General features: G+C 46.9%; 1 protein-coding gene across 2 annotated transcripts in view; it reads right to left on the bottom strand.

Moving 5' to 3' along the window:
- LOC147717626 (E3 ubiquitin-protein ligase TRIM39-like) overlaps window positions 1-22,721 on the bottom strand; it is a 383,703-nt gene that overhangs the window by 187,025 nt on the left and 173,957 nt on the right. For both annotated transcript variants that reach the window (XM_086924415.1, XM_086924416.1), the window contains exon 6: window positions 18,794-18,820. In XM_086924415.1, coding sequence (XP_086780541.1) covers window positions 18,794-18,820 — 27 coding nt within the window. The remainder of the gene's footprint in view (window positions 1-18,793; window positions 18,821-22,721) is intronic.

Here is a 22,721-nt window from a genome sequence, read left to right as displayed (position 1 = left end):
TCCTTGCTGGCCCCCTCGATTGACTTGCTGTTGACCCCTCCTGGGCTGGTACTGGCCCCTTGGTTGTTCTTGCGGTCTCTCGTAATACTCGTCCTCAATATAGGGGAAGGCCCACTTGTGGGTATGGCGTTAAAGATTCTTTTTGAGGCCTTTGATTTTTTGATAAACCATGTAGGCCTTGTAGTCCGCTAAGTCCCCCTGAATGCGCGCCAATTGGTCCTTCGCATCCAGTAGTGCACTGTTGTTATTGAGACTTTCTTCTAGTTCCAAGATTTCTTTCAGAAGTGCCTCACTGAAGCCTGTCGCGTGTGCATTTATTAGCAACGCAGCTCCAATCAAAACGGAACTGCTTGTCTTCCAGAAAGATCTTGGGTTCAAGCCTAACTATGAGACTCGGAGGGGAAGCCCCAGCTCTTAAATACTCGGTCATAAGTGCCCCATGGAGGGCCACTCGGATCTGGCGTTTTTTAAGGGCACTAAGTTTATCCCACTCCTCCCTAGCAGACCCTTCCGTGTTCAGGGGTGCATCAGGTAGTAGCGGAGGGCCTGCAAATATGAGTGCAATCTGTTCATCGGAAAAGGCCAGGCAGTTCATTCCCTGATTTAGTAATTAATGTCTACTGTGTAATGATTATGGTAAAGCGCTCCTCACATGGGCTGCTAGGGTCGTGTGTGATGCTGGAAGCCTCCCCACACCACCTTGTCTGACTCTGTAAATTTAAAAACAAATTGTGGGCATCATCCTCACGGCTGAGCCGCCGTACTAAATCAATCATTCAAAAAGGGATGTAAAGGGGAAAAAAGGCTATATAGGGCGGCCCCCCACTCAGCAAATATGAAACAAAAAGCCCTATTCAGCCTGCATGATTTGATTCTCAAACACTGTAACTGCTGGGGCCACACCTCATATTGGCTCACCAGAAAAAATTAAATTTAACCGCTGCTGTGTTACAGGTCCCGACATGCCTTGAAATATGAAAATAGATGTGCACAGATTCACCCACATAGAGAAAATATGTGAGGAGGCAAGGAAAGTACCTCACGGACGTGACACCCGAGGGGGTTCCCGGTTTGTTAATCACCGGTATACCCACTTCTCATCATCGGTTACTTTCCTTGCTAGGAGGATGAAACAAGTGCAGAGAAGATATGCACAAGAAAGAATAGAGAAAGAAACAGACAAGGAGTGTACAAATACACTACCTGGTAGGACAGAAAGAAGTGTTTAGAAAAGACTAACAAGTGCCTACACCCAACAACCAACAAATATAAAAATGTGGGGTTTGGCTGGCAAAGTCGATTTTATTCTGGTGCTGCCAAACTCCACCATTTAAAAATGGTTAAATTACTACCATAAATTTTGTGACTGGACCGACATGTTTCATTGCCTTGTCATTGGCAACTTCGTCAGGGCAAATAGTTGGGTCTCTATTCTCAATCCTCCATTTTTTCACAGAGCACAGCAGTGGTCATTTGGTGAGTCAATAAAAGAGGCTGCAGCACACAACACCACCCCATTGCCGGTGGCTGCATGGCGCAAGTACCTTATGCTCGATTGGTCATGGAAAAATTTATGCAGCCTGATTTTGCGCATCATCTCAGACAACTCAGTTCTACAGAGGAAGGAATCATGGTGGGGTGTCGGCACAAACCCTAGTCCTTTATTTGAGACACCCTTCTCAGTGGTGGTGAGTGTGTAGCTGGATAGATTAACTACAATATCATTCTCCGGGACTGGAATGGGAGTGGCCGACCCTGTCACTTCTGAAATGTACGGCCCCTGCTCCGTGTCACGCTGGGTGAAAAGGTCTGCCATGTTGGTGGTGCTCTGCCCCTGCCTCGGCCTCTCTGAGCCTGACCGCCTCCCCCTCTTTGGCCTCCCGAGCCCTGACCTAAAAAAGCTTGTAGCAGTACTCCAAGGTCGTCTTCAGGTTTGCCACCTGTCGCAAAATTGACCCGATTGCCAGTAGTCCCGCCAGGCTTACTTCCGCGTCGTCATTCCTGGTTTGGATTGCGAGACGTCGGAAGCGCCGGAGGGACACGGCATTGGTATGTGCCAGCCGGTGTTGGGATTATGTGGCTTTGGCCTGAATGCTGCAAGCCCCGTATCAGTAATGGTAGGATTTGTCCTCTCTGCATGCTAATGGCGGCGGGCGCACTCTCTGAGCTAGACTGCAGGTAAGCCCCGTAATTCGCCCGTAATCCCATGAGGTAACATGGGTAGTTCCTGGCAGCCTTGTAAGCATTTGGCAATTGCCGGTTAGCAATCACTTTGCATATTTCAATCTGCACAAACTTGGAATACTGGTAACCCAATGTCAAATAACACTGATTCTTTTAAATGAACGTGAAAGGTGTCAACGCAGTGCATTCTTGTGGCAGATAGCACATGACGGTGACACCAGCATGGGGAGCATAGTTTTAACTTCTTTCTAACTCCTCAGTTCATCCGGACAATATCTGTATCCGATCCTAGTACATTACAATATAGCAATGGCACCGTTATGTGTTTCTTGCACAGGTTACTCACATCTAGGAGTTTCCATGACGGACTCGTGATCTTTGACACGCCGTCTGTTGATGCTCGACGGTACGACTACTACAATTCGCTTGCGCCTGTACCGGAGATGCGGGACCTGAAATGATGTATTCATCATATTCGTCCTCCTGAAGCTCGCCTTCCTCACGTTGCTGCTCTTCCTCTTCTTCTTCCTCCTCCCCATCAGAGGACGGCAGAGGGCGTGAGCGAGACGGCTCCGAATGGAGAATCAAAGGAGCCGGTCGAGATTTAGGAGGCGGTGTGACCACTGTAGGTGTCGCAGGTGTTTGTGTCACCACTGGCTGAGGCGGAGCAGTGGATGGGAATCTTTGCTTATAATCTGCAATGAGAAACTGCAGGTCTGTCACAATAGAAGCAGGAAGACACACCATAGGCTGTTGTGGAAGCGGTGGAGGATGGATCTCTTCCTGGTACTCTACATCCTGTTCCTGCTCCTGTTCCTCATAGTCTGAACTTTCGTGAAGTTTGACTTGCAGTTCAGATGGGCTTGTCGCTTGCTGAAACATAGAGCCTTCATCTGAGTCCTCAGTATCCTGGATATTAGCCGGGGGAAAAGGTTGTACCCTGCTCGGCGATGTTAATTCTGGCGTGAGTGTACGTGCAGTCATCCTGAAGTGTGAATAGATACACTTCGATGGAGGTGATTCAGTCGTCGACGGATTGGTCGTCGACGGGGAACCGTCGATAGTCGACTGAGAGTGAGTCGTCGACGGTGTCTTCTTCATCGACGACGTCGTCGACAATAGGATCGTCGACGATGTTTGTTTCGTGGTCGACTTCGTCGTTGTCGGCTTCGTCGACGCTGGTGTCGTCGACGGCTTCGTCGTCGACTGCTTCATCGACGCTGGTGCCGTTGATGGCTTCGTCCTCGACGGCTTCGTCGACGCTGGTGTCGTTGATGGCTTCGTCGTCGACGGCTTCGTCGACGCTGGTGTTGTCGTCGACGGCTTCGTCGACGCTGGTGTCCACGTCGTTTTCGCTAGGTTCGCCGGTATAGTCGTCGATGACTTTATCAACGATGAGCTTGCCGTCGAAGACGGTTTAGTCGGCGTCGATGATTTTGTCGACAATGACGGTTTAGGCTTCGTCGACGACGAGGTGCTCGTCGACGGTGACGCTGAAGAGGTCTTTTTTAAACTAATAATGGATAAAACAGACTTACCCGTCGACAACGAGGATGTTGTAGTCGTCGACGTCGATAACATAGAGGACGCCACCGTAGTGGAGATCGTGGCTGTCGACATTGTTATCGGCAGGGCTGAAGATGTCATCAAAGGTTTCTTGAAGGTAGGATCCTGTAGAGAAACCTTTACAGCAGTGGCCTTAGAACGATCCTCTGAAGACTTGGACGTCTTCTTTTGAGGGGGCTGTACAGATGGTCCTGGAGATGAAGTTCTAGGCCTTTTAGGAGTAGAGTGTACACTCCCCATGGAACACTCACTCTCACCTGAAGAGACTGGTAGATCTTTTTCCTTAAGTCTCTGGAGCCATATCAGCAGTCGGCCCTCTCTATCCATGAGAGTTTTGGCCGAAAAAATACGGCAGATTTTACAGTCTTTAGCTGAATGGTCAGGATATAAACAGTACAGGCAGTCCTCATGCCTGTCATCCACATGAAGCCTCTTTTTGCTACAAGAGGCACAAGGTCTGAAAAGTCCTTTCTTTGGAGAATCAGTCATGACAAAAGCAGAAGATTCCTCCAGGAATAAAGTTCTGAGTAAAATTGTGGAGATAAATCCAAGAATATAAAGAAAACTGAGCAGAGCTCAGAGGAGACTCCCTTAGCACGACGTGCGGTAGAAAATCTGAGGGACTAGGGCTCCTTCCAGGAAGGTTCTAGAGGGTGGTGAGATCTGTTTGGCTCTTGGCCAAAGTTTAGTCCTTTTTACAAAAGGACATGGATATGTTACTAATGAGAGGCCGCTGGCCTATTGTTATGTATATGTCTTTATGACATTACTTTCTTTATATACCGGGGACTCCCACCCCGACGACGGGGAATGATTCAGGCATGTGAATCTATGAAAGATACCCATAATACTGGATAAACATGTGTATTCACCGAAAGCGCAGCGGACGAGAGCAGCGGGCGCGATGATTGCACGCCGAAGGCGCGCTTAAGGCAAGCTCGTCTGCGCTCATCCGCGCCGAGTCCGGGCCTAGGGCCATACCCCCTATACCTCAGTTACAAGAGCCCAGGTATTACAGTGCTGAAACCCTTCACAGCCTTAGGCCCCCTGTTACGAACTGCCCACGGCATCTCTATCCCGCTGAAAACATTCCACAAACTTGCCCAAAATGCAAATCATTCCTCAAACCCAAGCCTGCCGCTGAACTAACCCACGATTACTGTATGTTCATGTTAAATTGCCGATCCCTGCCAAAACATAGGGCGGAAATTGCCCTATTATTAGATGAATGCACGCCGGACATAGTAGTCCTGACGGAAACATGGCTCACCGCAGATTCCGACCCTGCCCTAGTTACCGCCCTCCCTCCAGGCTTCCAAATCACTCGGCAGGACCGACTTGAGGGGAGAGGAGGAGGCCTAGCAATCATTCATAAAGAACAGTTTCATTGCCGAGTTACTCCTGAAACCATTCCCGACTGTGAGAGCCTTGCCTTCAGTATCGAACTTTCCCCTAATAACTGCTTCTCAGGAACACTCCTCTACCATCCCCAGGCCCCCCTAAGCAATTCCACAATCTTCTTCCTTCGATTGTGGCGGAACGCGTCAGTACCACGTCTAATTTCACTCTGCTAGGTGATCTCAACCTTCATTTCGATTCTGCATTTGATCATATAGTCACCACATTGGTAGATGACTTAGCTGCTCTGCAACTCACCCAACACGTCAAAACCCCAACTCACGTCAAGGGCCATTTGTTGGACCCAGTGTTCAGTAACTGTGCAGACCTTGTAGCCGGACTGCCAATTCCGCTCCCTTGGACAGACCACTTACTGGTTCCCTTCATCTGGACCACACTTAAGCCCCCGCCGACTGGACCCACTACAAGATTCACTCGAGCTTGGTCTCGCCTCTCAATCGACGACTGGTCTATCAAGCTCGCCAGCAACCAACCTCTCTACAATGAGGATCCAGGTCTAGCCAACCAGGCTTATGTTGACTGGATCACACAAACTCTTGAAAACACCCTCCCTAAAAATAAAATCACGCTGAAACGCTCCCACAAAACTGCCCCCTGGTACACGGAGGCTCTCAGGGATAAGAAACGCCAATGCAGAAAAACCGAAAGACGATGGCGTTTAGATTACTCTCCAGGAAATAAAATTTGTTACCGAGAGTCAATCTGTGAATACAAAGCAGAAGTCAAAGCTGCCCAGGCTACATATTTTTCGAACAGAATTCTCCTAGCCAAATCAAAATCTAAAGAAATTTTCCAAATTGTGAAAAAACTAACAAAACCCCCACCCAGCCTGCATGATACAAAATCCTCAACTCACTGCAACAACGTAGCTGAGTTTTTCCATCAAAAAGTTAACAAAATCTACTCAGCTTTTCCCCCTAGCGGCACTGTCCCTCCTGTCTGGAAACGGGCCATGGTCTGATCATTGTTAAAGAAACCCAATCTGGACCCGTCAGACTTCAGCAACTACCGGCCCATCTCCCTGCTCCCGTGGGTGAGTAAAATTCTGGAAAGATACAATAATCTCCAACTGGTAAATTTCCTAGAAGACTACCAATTGTTAGATCCCACCCAGACGGGCTTCAGACCCAAACACGGGACCGAGGCCGCCCTCCTTATGGTCACTGAGGAATCCAGAAAAATCCTGGATCAAGGAGGATCAGTGGCAGTGATCCTCCTTGACCTCACGCGGCATTCGACACGGTCAGCCACGACACCTTGCTGTACTGTCTGTCTAGCGCCGGAATCAAGGACAAAGCCTGGCTCTGGTTCAAATCCTTCCTGGAGGACAGATCCTTTCGAGTTTTCGACGGTGAGTCTGTGTCCACCAGTAGACCACTAAGGTGCGGAGTCCCTCAGGGCTCCTCTTTAAGCCCCGCACTTTTCAACATCTATATGAGGCCACTGGCTGATGTCGTCCGCCCATTTGGGGTTAAGATTATTTCTTACGCGGACGACACGCAGCTGGTGGTCTCACTGGCGCAGGAGGCCAACACGCCTGCGTCAGGCGGACTTAGAGAGTGCCTAGAGGAAGTAAAGAGTTGGATGTCCTCATCATCCCTCAAACTAAATGGGGACAAAACGGAGCTGATGCTTCTGGGCCCCTCCGACCCTTGCTTCTTCAACTCTCTGTGGCCCCCCTGTCTAGGCCCCCCTCCAGCACCAAAGGACAACATCAAGAGCCTTAGGGTATGGCTGGATAGATACCGCTTATTCAATACTCAAGCCACAAAACTTTCAGCTGCCTGTTTTGGCCTCCTTAGGATGCTAAAGAAAATCCTTCCTCTTCTACCCATGGAAGCCAAGCACATAGCCATACAGGGTCTAATACAGTCTCGCCTAGACTTTAACAACGTGCTATACCTCGGCGCTCCAGATTACACCGTACGCGGACTCCAGACAGTGCAGAACTGCGGGTCGCTCACTGCTCGAGCTTCCTCGCAGACAATCAGTGAGGGCCGGTCTGGTCAGCCTTCAGCCTTCATTGGCTGCCAGTGCGCCAGAGAATCCTCTTCAAGGCCATGTGCATTGCCCATCAAGCCTTTTGGGACACAGGTCCCATGATTACCCGTGACTTAGTCACCCATTACCAACCCAGTAGAAACCTCCGCTCTAGCCAGACCTTTATGGCTATGCCCCCATGAATAAAAAAGACTAGGTCTGGTGGCAGGACGTTCGCCTACAATGCATCCAAGACCTGGAATACCCTCCCCCTACATCTTAGAGCCAACCCCAACCTCTCTTCACTCCGCAAGCAGTTAAAAATATTCCTTTTCAACCTTCCCTACTAATTCTTTAGCTAGCCACTCTACGAGGTCGCCTTTGTTATTTTCTAGCGCTTGGACGCTCCCGGGCAGCAATTCGCGCTCTATAAATTCATCTTTACAAGCTACAATGGTAGTGAAGAATATTGGTGGCCATGGAATTTTTAGGGTACACAGTTCTCTTGAGACCAATATATCTGACCCCCTTGGAGAAGCTGTGCATGCCAAGAGGACCCGGGTGATGTATGGCAAGAAACCAAGATGGCCCCTCATGAACCAGCTATACCAGCCACCTCCTCCTAATCCAATTCAGTTATCTCCAGAGGACATACTTCACTCTGGAAAGGATTTGGAAATGGATAAAACAGCCAGCCCTGTAAACATTGCCATACTGAGGGCACCCTCCTTCATATGATTTGGATGCGCCCCATCCTCACTCAATTCTGGGTTCAAATCGAACGCACACTAGCGGCCATAGAGGGTAGACGGAAAATAGCCCTACTGGGTCTCCTGGAAAAATGGGGAGGTCTTGGAGCAAATTGCAGTTCATTGGGTATGAACAGCTTGATCGCAACTAGAGATAGAGTGCATAGATGGAAATCCATAGGTGCCCCATGTGTTAAGGAATGGATCCAGGGAATGTGTTGCTGTGCCCTCATGGAAAGAGAAGTATAGCAGACCAGAGGCTATACCAACAAATATGATAGAATGTGGGTACCATGGCTGGTACACTTCCAAGCCTTTAGGACTAGAAAATTGGAACACATTCCTTACTGTTTAGGTCTCGTCCTATTAATCCCACAAGGGATAATAGGGTGAGAGTATAGAGGCCAAACCAAGGTCTGAAACCATTGCGGATTTCCTAAAGTTCGTGTGGTGCACTGGGGCGGAACGCGCGTCCACATCAAAGCCATCAGCCTCCCTCCCACAGGCATCTGAAGCTTCCCCCAGCGTGCGCTCGGCCTCAGGCATTTCTCCTCCCCCCTAATTATTCACCCCTGCTGTTGCTGCCCACGGCCGGCCGTACTTTCACTTTCACGGACGCCAGGCCGTGTCTCGCATTTCTCCCCCCCCATAATTATTCACCCATGCTATTGCTGCCCACGGCCTCCCAGTGTACTTTTATTTTAAATTTTTTTGTTTGTTTCCTTTCCATTTATCACTGCTACCTTACCTTCAACATTTGTTTTAATTATAGTCTGTCACCAATATTTTCTTAAACCGCTTTGCTCTGCCTGCAGGACACGGTTTCCTGCAATGTTTTTTTGTAGCTTATCGTGCTGTAACTTTTAGATAGGCTACCCACCTCCCCACCCCATCTTCAGCTGCACAGACACTGCACTTCATGTTCCTGAATCAGGCGCCCTTACGGGCGTTTACTCCATGTTCGACCATTGTTCCCCCTCCCTTCCCCATCCATGGCTTCCAGCGCATGCTCTGCTCAACCACAGACTGGGCTTTTGCCCATTTCTGCGCCGTGAGACAGCGTGACTGTAACACGCTGTTAGCACCCGCTGGCCAGTCCTGCCTTCTGCTGCCATGACAGTTACCGAGTCCATAATCATGCCCGATGTCCCCCACCTGCTGACCGACAAGCAGTCCTGCTTTCGTTCTAAAACCGCATAAAGGCATTATGCTTTCCCCACCAGGACCGAGCGTTAGGAATCCATGAAATATGTTGCTGCTTGGGGTGATTCACAAAAAGATAACAATTTGTTGGTTTGTGTTGTCCTGCTTTTGTTTGATCTCCAAGATGCGGCTGGTGGGCTTGAAACGGGGTTAATTACCAGAGGCCATGTGAAGTTTGAGCTACCCCGCACCCTCATTCAGCCAACACGACTTTGCCGTGTTATGCAGCACAAGACCTCTTTGTGTGCGCAAGGCTTCCGGTGAAATGTTGATTTGCATTCATTGCATGCACACCAGTATTCTATCCTCCTGCTGTTAATTATATAGTTTTGATTTGAGGGGTCGGTGCCTATTTTCGTTCTTTATTTGTTACGTGTGTGTCTGATGCCTTAGAAAATAAAGGCTACAAGAAGTTGCAAAAACTTTACTTGGCTGGTTTAAAAACATGGAAAGGTGGGAAGAATGCAGGCATTTCCATTGTTCAGAGGCTGCGGAAGTTAGAGGGGGCAATAACCAAACAAGCATTTACAATGCAATAGATCTCGCATTTGTGAAATTTTAAGCTATTGGTATTGTAAATGACAACGCCTTTTATTTATCTGTTTTCAAAACCAATACATAGATAAAAGGTTTGTCATTTACAATGCCAATAGCTCAAACTTGTTGTGCCTTTGTGCCCACTGTTAGACTCGGATTTTTGTGCCTTTCTGCCCTCTGTTAGATTTGTTTTTTTGTGCCTTTCTGTCCCCTGTTAGACTCGTTTTTTGTGCCCTTCTGCCCTCTGTTAGACTCCTTTTTTGTGCCTTTCTGCCCTCTGCATCACCACATCATCACTCAGCGCTACCGCAGCATCACTCAGCACCACCCCAGCATCATTCAGTACCACAATATTATCACTCAGCACCACCACATTATCACTCAGCACCACCACATTATAACTCAGCACCACCACATTATCACTCAGCACCACCACATTATCACTCAGCACCACCACATTATCACTGAGCACCACCACATTATCACTCAGCACCATCCACATTATCACTCCGCACCACCACAGCACCACCCAGCACCCCCACAGCACCACCCAGCACCACCACATCACTCAGCACCACCACTCAGCACCACCACATTATCACTCAGCACCACCACATTATCACTCAGCACCACCACATTATCACTCAGCAGCACCACTCTGCACCACCACAGCATCATTCAGCACCACCACAGCACCACTTCGCACCACCACAGCACCACTCAGCACCACCACAGCACCACTCAGCACCACCACATTATCACTCAGCACCACCACATTATCACTCAGCACCACCACAGCACCACTCAGCACCACCACATCACTCAGCACCACCACATCACTCAGCACCACCACTCAGCACCACCACATTATCACTCAGCACCACCACATTTTCACTCAGCACCACCACATTATCACTCAGCAGCATCACTCTGCACCACCACAGCATCATTCAGCACCACCACAGCACCACTCAGCATCACCACTCTGCACCACAACAGCATCATTCAGCACCACCACAGCACCACTCAGCACCACCACAGCACCACTCAGCACCACCACATTATCCCTCAGCACCACCACAGCACCACTCAGCACCACCCAGCGCAACCACAGCACCACTCAGCGCAACCACAGTATCACTCAGCGCAACCACAGTATCACTCAGCGCAACCACAGCATCACTCAGCGCAACCACAGCATCACTCAGCGCAACCACAGCATCACTCAGCGCAACCACAGCATCACTCAGCGCAACCACAGCCTCACTCAGCGCAACCACAGCATCACTCAGCGCAACCACAGCATCACTCAGCGCAACCACAGCATCACTAAGAGCAACCACAGCATCACTAAGCGCAACCACAACATCACTGGTTCAAATATGTTCTTTCAATGTTTCAAGCTTTATTACAAATGTCACAAAAAGATGTTAATATTTCACTTCTGTTCTTGGATTTTCGTCACAATAAAATACACTGAACCTAATCTTCACAAAAGTTATTTACAAAAGTTTACGCTATTGCCATTATAAATTACAATCACTTTTATTTAAGTATTAATTATTTAAAAAAATTAAAAGCCATTGTTATTTGTAATATCAACATATCTAAGTCACGTAAATACAAAACATGTTGCATTACAAATGCTATAGGTCTCACATTTGCGAAAGTTATAATTATTGGTATTGTAAATGACAAAGCTATTAATTTAGCTATTTTCAAAAACAACACATAAATAAAAAATTGTCATTTACAAGACCAATAGCTCAAACTTTCCTAATGCGAGACCTATTGCATTGCAAATGCGTTTTTTTTTTGTTTTGTTTTTTTAGAGTTTTATATAGCGCGAACTAGACCCGAACTGAATCAGGTATCAGAGCGCTTTACATAGCACCAGTTACGTTACATGAGGACAAACATTCAGTTTTGTTACGCTCGAGGAGATTAAGTGATTTGCCCAGAATCACAGGATGTTTTGTTTAGCGTCATTACCGAGACTCAAACCTAGGTTCCGAGGTCGAGCGCTCTAGCCGTTAGGCTAGGGCGCTCGACCTCGGACCTAGGGTTATGGTCTGTGTTGGACTTGGCCCTTTTTGCACGGTCATTCCTGAACTTTTTGCCTTCCTCCTCTATTTTTTCTGACCTGTTGTTGGCTGTTTTATGACTCTGGGCACTTTACCACTGCTGATCAGTGGTTAAGTGCATATGCTCTCCCTATTGTAAATTGATGTATGGATTAGTGACTCCATGATTGGCTGATTTGGTTTACTTGTCAGACCCTAGTACACTGCACTGCGTGTGCCCAGGGCTTGTAAACCACATGCTGCTAGTGGGCTTGCAGCACTGGTTGTGCCACCCACAGAAGCAGCCTTGTAAACTGTATAAAATGTGTTGTTATGGATCAGGGAAAGGACGCAGTGCTGGTTCTGTTAGATTTGTCAGCGGCGTTGGACACGGGCTCTCATGATATCTTGAGAGACAGGCTTGCTTACAGTGGAATCACAAACAATGGATTGGCCTTGTTCACCTCCTTTCTAGAAAATAGAAAACAGATTGTAACGCTGGAAGGTTATAGATCACAAGAAAGAGAGTTGGCATCAGGGGTTCCCCAGGGCTCGGCCCTAAGTCCAACACTTTTTAATCTCTATATGGTACCATTGCTTTTTTTGATGGACACATACGATGTTGAGTGTATCGCTTATGCGGATGACACTCAACTGATCCTTACATTGGATAAAAACAGTGGCTTTAGAAAAATATCACCACTGTTTAACAGCAGTGATGAACTGGATGAAGCTAAACCATTTAAAATGTAATAGCTCCAAAACAGAGATTATGCTGTTTGGCAAGAATAACGTTTTAAGACCGGATCAATGATGGCTGGAAAACCCTGCACCACCCCCGACTACAGTGGAGACTGTAAAGACTCTGGGAATAAAATGTGATCATACATAATCCTTCCACAAGCAAGCTCTTGCTGTGGCTGGTACTTGTTTTCAAGTCATTAAAACTCTCAGAAAATATTTTTATCTACTCCCGTCGGCCCAAAAAACGGTGGTAGCAGCCTAAGTGCTATCCCGTCTGGGTTACTCTAATAGTCTCTATGCAGGAACTAACAAAAAAGTACTACAAAGATTACAGGTGGTCCAGAACGCTGCAGCGAGGCTGGTACTTAATTTGTCTACAACAACACTGAAAACCCTTCATTGGCTGCCCAGGATTTTGTTTAAGGTTCTTACCATTATCTATAAAACAGTAAACAATATTGGACCAGAATAACTCAATGATAGAACTAAGCCATACATCACTCAACATACCCTACGGTCATCCTCAGAAAACCTCCTCACAACTCTCCTAAATATAAACTTAAAAGCAGGGGCGGCAAGACACTGGTAGCCATGGGGACGAAAGCCTGGAACTCCTTGCCTACCAAACTCAGACTTACATAAACCAGACTCAATTTTAGGAAGTCCTTAAAAACATGGATCTTTGGTATTCCAGAGAATACGGCTTGGTTGTTTCTCTGATCTTATATCTTCTGAGACTATGCCAGTTTCGCTTTCTCCTGGAAGGTGCCCTTTCCTCTGCATCAGCACCAAGATACTCCTTGGAGTGAACGTTGCGCTATATAAAAGCTGTTTCATTCATTCATAATATGTAGACTTATTTATTCTTTTAGTCTGTATAATACCCAGGTTGTTACCTAACTTTGAATCTAAAGTTTCCCCATTCAGCACAATCAGACAAATGCAGCCCCAAAAATCTTTAACCTGCCCATTGAAACGTTGAGCGACCAGTTGGATCCTCGAACAATGAATACTCTTTTTACAAATGAGAAATTGTACAAGTGAAACATTGAGTAACAACAAATATAAGCCATGTAAGAAAAAAATATACCTAAAGGAAACATGTGCATCTTTAAAAACAATGTACCTTGTTAGCGCTATACAATGTTATAATGTACTTCAAAATATTGTGAAATATAGAAATTGGTGGGTTAAATCTTGTTTGCGGTCACTGTCAATTACTCAGGGCTGTCATTTCAGTTATTTCATTAGCTCAGAGTGCCACATCAGACAAGGACAAACCTTATCAGCCACTATTGTCTATTCCACAAAGCTATTGGTAAATGTAAACCTCCCAGGCTTGGGCAATTGCACCTTAGGCAGCAGAGGTGGTAACTGGCAACGCCATGGGGAATCTATGGAGAATGGCAGACTGGAGGAAGAGCTGAACTATGTCTTTCTTTTACAAACCCACACACCCTTCTACCTACCCATGTCATGTTAAATGCACCTCATTATGGAATTTATAATAACATGTTTTTATGAAGCTCTCAATAATGTGGTTTAGTTTTTGGTAAGCCTTGCCAATAATATGCATCACTTGTGTGATTAAACTTCATGTCAATAAGTATATTTTAAATACAATCCCATAAGGGACCCATCTTCATGCTCCCATCACAGTGAAAGTCATTGAGAAAGCCATCAACAGCCAACTCGCCACATTCATCAACAAACACAACATCCTCGACTCCTCCCAATCCGGCTTCAGAAAAAAACACAGTACGGAAACTGCCCTCCTCGCCGAAACAGACGACATCCGCACCCTAATGGACAAAGGAGAAACAGTAGCTCTCATCCTCCTCGACCTCTCAGCGGCGTTTGACGGGGTCTCTCACCGCACTCTAATACACAGACTCTACGACGCAGGAATCCAGGACAAGGCCCTCGACTGGATCCGTTCCTTTCTCTCCAACAGAACGCAGCGGGTCTGACTCCCTTTTCCTCTCGCACCCTACCACCTGCAGAGTCCCCTAGGGCTCCTCCCTCAGCCCGACGCTCTTCAACGTCTACATGGCTCCACTCTCCCCATTGTCAGAACATACGGACTCAACATTGTGTCATACACAGACGACACCCAACTCATCCTCTCCCTATCCAACGAACCCAACACCGCCAGATACAACTTTCGGGAAGGCATGGAAGCCGTCGCCAAATGGATGAAAAACAGCTGCCTACAACTAAACACCAACAAAACAGAAGTACTCATCATGGGCCCAAACCTCGATGCCTGGAGCGACACCTGGTGGTCCCCCACCTTCGAAAACCCGCCAACCCCCACGGACCACGCACGCAACCTGGGAATCATCCTGGACTCCGACCTCAAAATTGACCGCCAGATCAACTCCGCCACGATTTCTAGCTTCCACACCCTTCGCCTCCTTCATAAGACCTTCAAATGGATCCCCCTCGAATACAGAAAGACCGTCACTCACGCCCTGGTCACCAGCAGACTCGACTGCAGAACGCACTCTATGCCGGAATAAACAAAAACCTCACCGCAAGCAACAGAACATCCAGAACGAAGCCGCAAGACTGGTCCTCAACCTGCCAAAACACTGCCACATCTGCCAAAGGACCTCACGATCAGCCCAGCTCTCCTACGCCATGGTCCCCAGCACCAGAAAGTCCAAATTGGGAGGCTGCTTCTTCTCCATACTCGCTGCTAAAGCTTGGAACGCCCTTCCGGCCACCTCAGACAGACAACATTGCTCCCCATCTTCACTAGAAACCTCAAAACCTGCCTCTTCGACAGACCCACTCCTTGATCGAATGGAACCTGCACCCCCCACCCCCACAAGACCGTTACGGGTGAGTAGTAGCGCTTTAACACACCCCTGATTGATTGATTCCATAACTAATAATTAGATGTAATTTTCTGTCTTATTTTTGCAGCACGTAGTCTCGTGTTGAGACTGGGAGCTGCTATATTCTCCTCATCCTATGCATAGCAGAGTACATGGGTTGTCTTAAATCTGATAGACCAGGATAGTTCGAATGTCAATTAATATTTTAAATAGCGGGATAGGTGGATGGGTTCATGCACACACTGTATCGATCCATCAAAGCGAAGAGATAATATCAATAGCACATATGAACATCTGCTAGAATATCATAAAGTAGCACAATACATTTTAATATATACAATAATTAATTGAACCTGCTGTGAGGTCATCAAGTTTAACATCAATTTGTTTTTGTATACTTATGTCAGTTTCAAATGAAAAAGACTATGATTAAGAAAGAAGTCTAAGAACAGAAAAGTTCTAACCTGGTGTACATCGCAGAGAGTACACCAATGTACTTTGGTTCATGTTGACTTTTCTAAAAAAAAGTCTTTGATCAAGTAACACTGCAAAATTGTGAGGAAAACTTTTGTTAAACTATTTGCACACTTTACAAAAGAAGAAGCAGATCTTCTTAAATATGTGTGCTGTAAGTAATCTTTGAAATTACTTTTTTCGCTTTCCCACTCCTGTGCAGTACAAGGGTGTTCCAAGTTTCAGGTCTCACATTTTACTCACAGACACACAAAGACAGGTCGGTACCAATTCAAAATGGCAATAGTTTGTTAGAAAACAGTTCTGTTTTTAAGTTTTACAGACTCCAGTCAGTTCTTTTGCACAGTGATGGTGTAATCAGCCCTGGGCGTAGTTCGCTGAGTTTTGCTGTGCGTAACACCGCGAAGTTACAAAAAAACTCTGCGAAATTCCGTGGGTGGCGGAGTGCAGTGCGAACTGCAGTTTCTGCTGGTATTCCTGCAGCTTCGGTAGAAATTCTACACAAGCGGCACCTCGCGCTCCCAAACTTACCATTCGAGAGAGGGAAAAAAAACTCTGCTGCACATCACAAAGCTGAGTTTTCTGTACTCCGTGAGCTCCGCGGAGTGCAGAAAACTCTGCAACTTCCGCAAACGGAGCAAAGTTTAGCTCCCAGGCCTAGGTGTAATATGCACCGCTGTCGCTGTGGTCCATTTTCCTGAATCTACTTTCGTAATATGAGATGGGCTGCAGAACCTCCCTCACCCCTAGTTCCACTTTTGAGGAGGAAAGTGGAGGGCTGTACAGAAAGTTATAGTTTGTGTAGAGAGCGGGAGCCTGTTCAGAGAGTGTCGGGATGTATGGAGTTGAGCATTCTGTAGTGGTGCGGGTTGTGCAGATGGAGAAAAACTAACTGAGTTGAGGGTTGTGGAGGAGGGCTGAGCAGAGAGTGGGGCTGTACAGTGAGTGAAGCAATGTGCAGATGGAAGGGGACTGCGCAAAGCTTGGAGGGCTCAGCAGAGAGTGTGGGATGTAATGTGAGTGAAGGACTGTGCAGATGGAAGGGGGGTGCAAAGCTTGGGTGTTGAGCAGAGAGGGGTTGTACAGTGAGTGAAGGACTGTGCAGATGGAAGGGGACTGCGCAAAGCTTGGAGGGCTCAGCAGAGAGTGTGGGATGTAATGTGAGTGAAGGGCTGTGCAGATGGAAGGGGGGTGCAAAGCTTGGGTGTTGAGCAGAGAGGGGTTGTACAGTGAGTGAAGGACTGTGCAGATGGAAGGGGACTGCGCAAAGCTTGGAGGGCTCAGCAGAGTGTGGGCTGTAATGTGAGTGAAGGACTGTGCAGATGGAAGGGGAGTGTGCAAAGCTTGGAGGGCTGAGCAGACAGTAGGGACTGTACTGTGAGTGAAGAACTGTGCGGATTAAAGGGAAGTGTGCAAAGCTTGAAGGGCTGAGCAGAGAATGGTAAACTGTGCAGAGTGTGCCCTGGTATAGAGGTATGCAGGTAGCGTAGATCTCTTCTGGGAGTGTAGGACAGTGCAGAAAGCGAGGCGTCTCCGAGTGCAGCACTGCCGAGCAGGTGTGCAGATAGAAGGGGAGTGTGTGCAGATGGAAGGGGAGTGTGCAAAGCTTGGAGGGATATACAGAGTAGTAAAATGTGAAGAGAGTATGTCCAGGTATGGAGGTATGCAAATAGCGTAGAGCTCCTCTGGGTGTGTATGGAAGTGCGGAAAGTGAGGCTGCTCAGTGTACAGCACTCCTTAAGTTTGATTTTATTTGAGAAAAAAAAATCAGAAAGGAAGGGGGGGAGAAGAAACAGGAAATGGGATATGAGAACAATATACATCATACAGATAAAACAATTGCAATTGCAAGGGGGGAATGTACAATAAAGAATTATCACCGGGAATGTATTACAATAACAAAGAAATCAATGAGAAAGATTTTACAGCAAGCATAAAAAATTCAAATCCAGAAAATAAACAAGCAATGATATAAAATAACAGAATAAGAAAAAAGTTACCTATGATGGGAAAAAGGCAAAGGGGGAAATCAAGGTGGCTTGCGTACTTCAGCTGCAGCAGTGTGTACAGCACTCCTGAGCGGGTGTGAAGAGAGTGGAGCCCAATGCAGATGGGATCTAAAGAGTTGTGGTGTGCTGGGAGTGTAAAACTGGTAAGGGTAGATGTTGGTGGAAATAATGTACTGGGAGTGGAAAGGTGGTAAGCAGTGTAGATGTGCAGAGTGAGAATGATGCGGGGGAAAGACTATGCGCAGAATGGCAGATTATGTAAAGAACTGGGCAGGGTCCAGTGCATCAGAGCTGGCTGAATGGGGATGACTTTGCAGAGTGCATTTGTGCATGTAAAGCAGAAACGGTTTCACATAGTAGATGCCTCCTCCGGACTGGGCAGTTTAACAGCTTTTTTTTCGTAATACAGTGTTAAAACATGTTTCCACGGAGCACTGCCTTAACATACCACCAAGGACATGAAATAGAACCAGTCAAAATGGGTTTATGATCCAGCCAGGGGCTCTATCTACATGGACTGCATAGAGTGGAAGACGTTGCTTTCAAAGGCAGCAAATGGCTGTGTCGACAGGTTCTATTCGAAGGAGCTCCCTGGACCAGACACCACAGACCCAGCAGCACTGAAGATCCCAGCAGTGGTACTGATCCCACCAGCAGTGAAGGCCCCAGCAGTGGACGAGACCATAGCAGCACAACCGACCCCAGCAGTGGTACTGATCCCACCAGCAGTGAAGGCTCCAGCAGTGGCAGAGACCACAGCCGCACTACAGACCCCAGCAGTGGCCAGATCCCTGCAGTGGGGCTGAATGTCTGTTTTCTCCCGAAGAGCTGCTCTATTGCCAAAGAAGGAAAAATACCATCGCTCTTAGAGCAGAAAGCATCTGACATTAAGATATGAATGAGATCAAAAGAATGCAGAGAGAGACTCTTAAGGGCAGCTCATTGCAAGCACTCCTGTAACTGGAAGAAATGGAAGAGAATTAAGAAGTGACAAATCAAATTGAAGGACAGACTTTAGTTACCTGCGAAGCTGCGGGCCCATCTCCACTCTAGAAGAAACAGAAAGGAAATAAAAATAATATAAACACAGAGATACACAAACTTGTATATACAATCATGGTGTACAAATAAAAAGGCACAGTTCAAATGGAAATAATATGAAAACGAATTGCCGATTCTGTGACTTTCCCCTAGCAGTAACCCCTACTCCAACCCAACCCCCTGCCATTCACCATCCTTTAGTCAAACCCTAATCCTCACTAATCTGTAAACATAAAGTCAAACTCCAACGCAATGCCTTTCAGATGCTGTGTATCGTATAGAAGTGTCTTGAGAACGTGCACCCACATCCATCAGTACAAGACACAGCACTCTCAACCTCTATCCTTCTCCAGTCAGTCCCAGCAAACCTTCAGGTGGTTTCCAGAATCAGGCGCAAGAGCAAAAGAGACAGACCCTTCACTTCCACAGCCAAAGAGCCTCCCATTGGATAACGCCTCTAACCCAAATTTTATGAGCTGCAGAGCAAAATATATATATATTTTTTCTTTAATTTCTTGGGTTTAACCCTACCACAGAGGATTCTCATTCGAAATGTTTAAGAGATGTATCCTGCCAATGCCTAGAAGTGACGTCTGTTAGACCTTGGAAAAAGTTACTTCTATTCAAAGTAAGGCTAATACAACCTCAAATGCCTAAAACACAAATGCCTTTGAAAATCTATTGTGGCACTGAGAAATAAATGGAACATTCGACTTCTTTATTTATTGTGAGTTTTATACAGTGGTGTTACTTTTCCAATTCTTTGCGGCTGACCATGTACAGATAAATAAAAAGACAAGGGAGACTCGCATCCAATGGGATGTTCTTCCATTAAAATGCTCGGTTTGTGAGGAGTTCAGTTGGAAATTAAGTCTGGATAGTTCTGCCTTTAAGAGCTTCCTGAATTGTAAGTAGTTGCGTTCAGCTCTCAAGGAATGGGAGAGAGCATTCTGCAATCTGATGCTGTGGCACCATGTTCCATCTCTTGAATGGTCATTGATGGATAGGATGTACAGATGCTAAACGGAGGGTTCAGCCTCCATAGTATAGTTTGGGACCAATGTCTGTACGTATTATGAGCTTTTGCCCCTTGAGGCTTTGGGTACGATAGTCTTCAAAGAGCAAATGTTGGCGGTGAGGATTGGTATATGTACTACATTCACTCAAACTAAATTCAGACAAAACGGGAATCTTCATGATCTGTGAAATAAATTCTCCAAGGACCTTACAAGCTAAGTTCTGGCCAGACAAACTGGGGCTTCCTCCTTTCCCATTCTCAAAGTTCAGGACCTTGGCTTTTAAACTGACCAAATATCTGACCCTATTGTGTCAGGTTAATAAGTTATCCTCAAGGTGCTTTATCCTAATGACAGCATGGCAAAGATTCTGCTTGCTGCTCAGACTAGACCCTGGATAGTGCGAGCCATGATTGTGAGTCGATTGGACTACTGTAATTCTTTGTTTTTGGTCTCCCCTGATGTCTTCATTCATCGACGTCAGCTTGGTTTAAAACACTGCAGACCATCTCAATCAATCAATCAATCAGGGGACTTGTAAGCGCACTACTCACCTGTGTGAGGGGGTCCGCAGATATGTTTAGACAAAGAGCAAGGTGTTCAGGGAGAGGGCACATCTAATGTCCACCTGTAGCTCGTGTCAGGTCTTGGCTACGATGTGAGAGAAGGATCTTCCATCCGCTCTGGGTCTGTGGATGCGCTGGGTTTCGGCTAATGTGAGGTTGGAAGATCAGGGGTTACTTTTGGGTACGCGGAAGTTGAATCGGTCGTTGAAGTATTTGGGTCCATTGTTGTGGAGGCATTTGTAGGTGTGGGTGAAGATTTTGAAGGTGACTCTTTTCTCCAAGGAGAGCCAGTGGAGTCTTCGTAGGTGTTGGCTGATGGGTTTGTGCCGGGGGATGCAGAGGACGAGTCTAGCGGCAGTGTTCTGTATGGTCTGGAGTTTGTGGAGTAGGGACATAGAGTGCGTTTTCATAGTCCAGTCTGCTGGTAATGAGTGCTTGGGTGACTGTCTTCCTTAATTCAGGGGGGATCCATTTGAAGGTCTTGCCGAGGGTGTTGAAGCAGCTGGAGGTGACAGCGTTGACCTGTCGTTTCATGGTGAGGGATGAGTCGAGTACGATGCAGAGATTTTTGGCGCGGTCCAAGGGGGAAGGTGGGCTTCTGAGGGCGGTCTGCCACCAAGTGCTGTCCCATGCTGTAGGGGTGGTTCCAAGGATGAGGACTTGCGTATTTGCGTTGAACTTCAAGCAGCTGTTGGTCATCCAGATTGTGACGTCTTGCATTCCTTTCTGGAAGTTGAGTTTGGAGGTGGTGGGGTCTTTGGCGAGGGAGAGGATGAGCTAGGTGTTGTCAGCGTAGGATACGGTGTTGAGGCCATGTTGTCGGACGATGGCGGAGAGGGGGGCTATGTAGTTGTTGAAGAGAGTGGTGCTCAGTGATGACCCCTATGGGAGTCTGCAGGTGATTTTCGTGGGATCGGAGAGGAAGAGTGGCAGTCTGATCCTTTGGCTTTTTCTGGTGGGGAAAGATCGGATCCATTCTAGGGCTGTTCCTTGTATGCCGGCGTCGTGTAGTCCGGCGATTACTGTGCAGTGGGAGACGGTATCGAAGGCCGCTGATAGGTCGCGTAGGATATGGGCTGCGGAGTGGCCTTGGTCCAGGAGGGTGCGGATGTCCTCTGTGGCGGAGAGTAGGGGGGTCTCGGTGCTGTGGTTGCTTCGGAATCCAGACTCGAACTGGGACCATCTGGTACCGAATTTACCTGAATTATCTTCTGATTCACAAGTATTAAGGACCCTCTACTGGTTTCCAGTAGCCAAACGTATTGTGAGAAAAGCAATGTGCATTGTGCTTAAGGAATTTCATCAGTCGGATCCTCACTATCCGCAGGACAAGTTTTATCATTATGTTCCAAGCACCTCCTTGAGATCTGTTGGAGCTTTTCTTCTGGTGGCTCCTAAAACTCTGCCAGACATATATGAGGTCGAGAATTTTCTGTTGCAGCGGCCTTGGAATGCATGGCTCCATCTTTGCTTTTCAGAAAGCACTAAAGACCTAATTGTTTCTCAATAGAGTTACTCCTGTTTTCTAGTGAAAAATACCTAGAAATGTGAATACACAAACATAAATAAATATGCATGAAACAAGATACCTTTTTCTGTAGTTCTGGGAGAGGGTGCATATTATACAATCTTTTGATGTCCTGGGTTAGATAAATACCAAAGTATATGAAATATTATTTCCTAGGTAGTGTCTGAGATGACAGGAGTAGCCACAGAGTGCCTCTGTCCACCTGGTCATTTTGGCTGACAGATTATCCAACTGTCTTGGTCCTATCGGAGTGTTTTAGACCAATTCACCCGAGTGTTGGGGCAAGAATGTCATAAGACACCAGGGCACACCAGAACACTAGCCATATTCCTGCTTTCACCCTTTATGGTTCACCACTGAAGGCCAAGCTCAGGCTCCTTAAACTCTCTCAGAACCTGAAGAAAATGTTACTTACCTGTCATAATGATTTCTCAGGTGGATGATGGACCCTCATGAATCTTCCCCAGGTGCCAAAATCTCTCTGAAAAATTTGCAATAGCTCTCCTGCACCTACAGATGGCGCCATGTCTCCAATCCAACTCCCCAGATTTGATTCCACAAAGCCCTATACAGCACCACCTAGAGCATTACATCAGTTCTTGTCCTTTTTCCCCAAGCCCTTAGAGGTGAGGAAAGCTGGCAAACTGCAGTGGAAAACTAGCTTTAATACCATTTAGACCGCACAGTAACCACTCCTCAGAGGGAAAAGGCAAGCGGCATGACAAGATATCTACAGGTAGGTAAAGTGTCCACGAGAAAGAGCGTTACTTAAAATATGTAACATTCTCTTCTGAGGGTT

The sequence above is a fragment of the Lissotriton vulgaris genome, chromosome 5 (genome assembly GCF_964263255.1).
Source record: "Lissotriton vulgaris chromosome 5, aLisVul1.2, whole genome shotgun sequence".
NCBI classification, from domain to species: domain Eukaryota; kingdom Metazoa; phylum Chordata; class Amphibia; order Caudata; family Salamandridae; genus Lissotriton; species Lissotriton vulgaris.
This window is presented reverse-complemented; position numbering and strand designations above follow the sequence as displayed.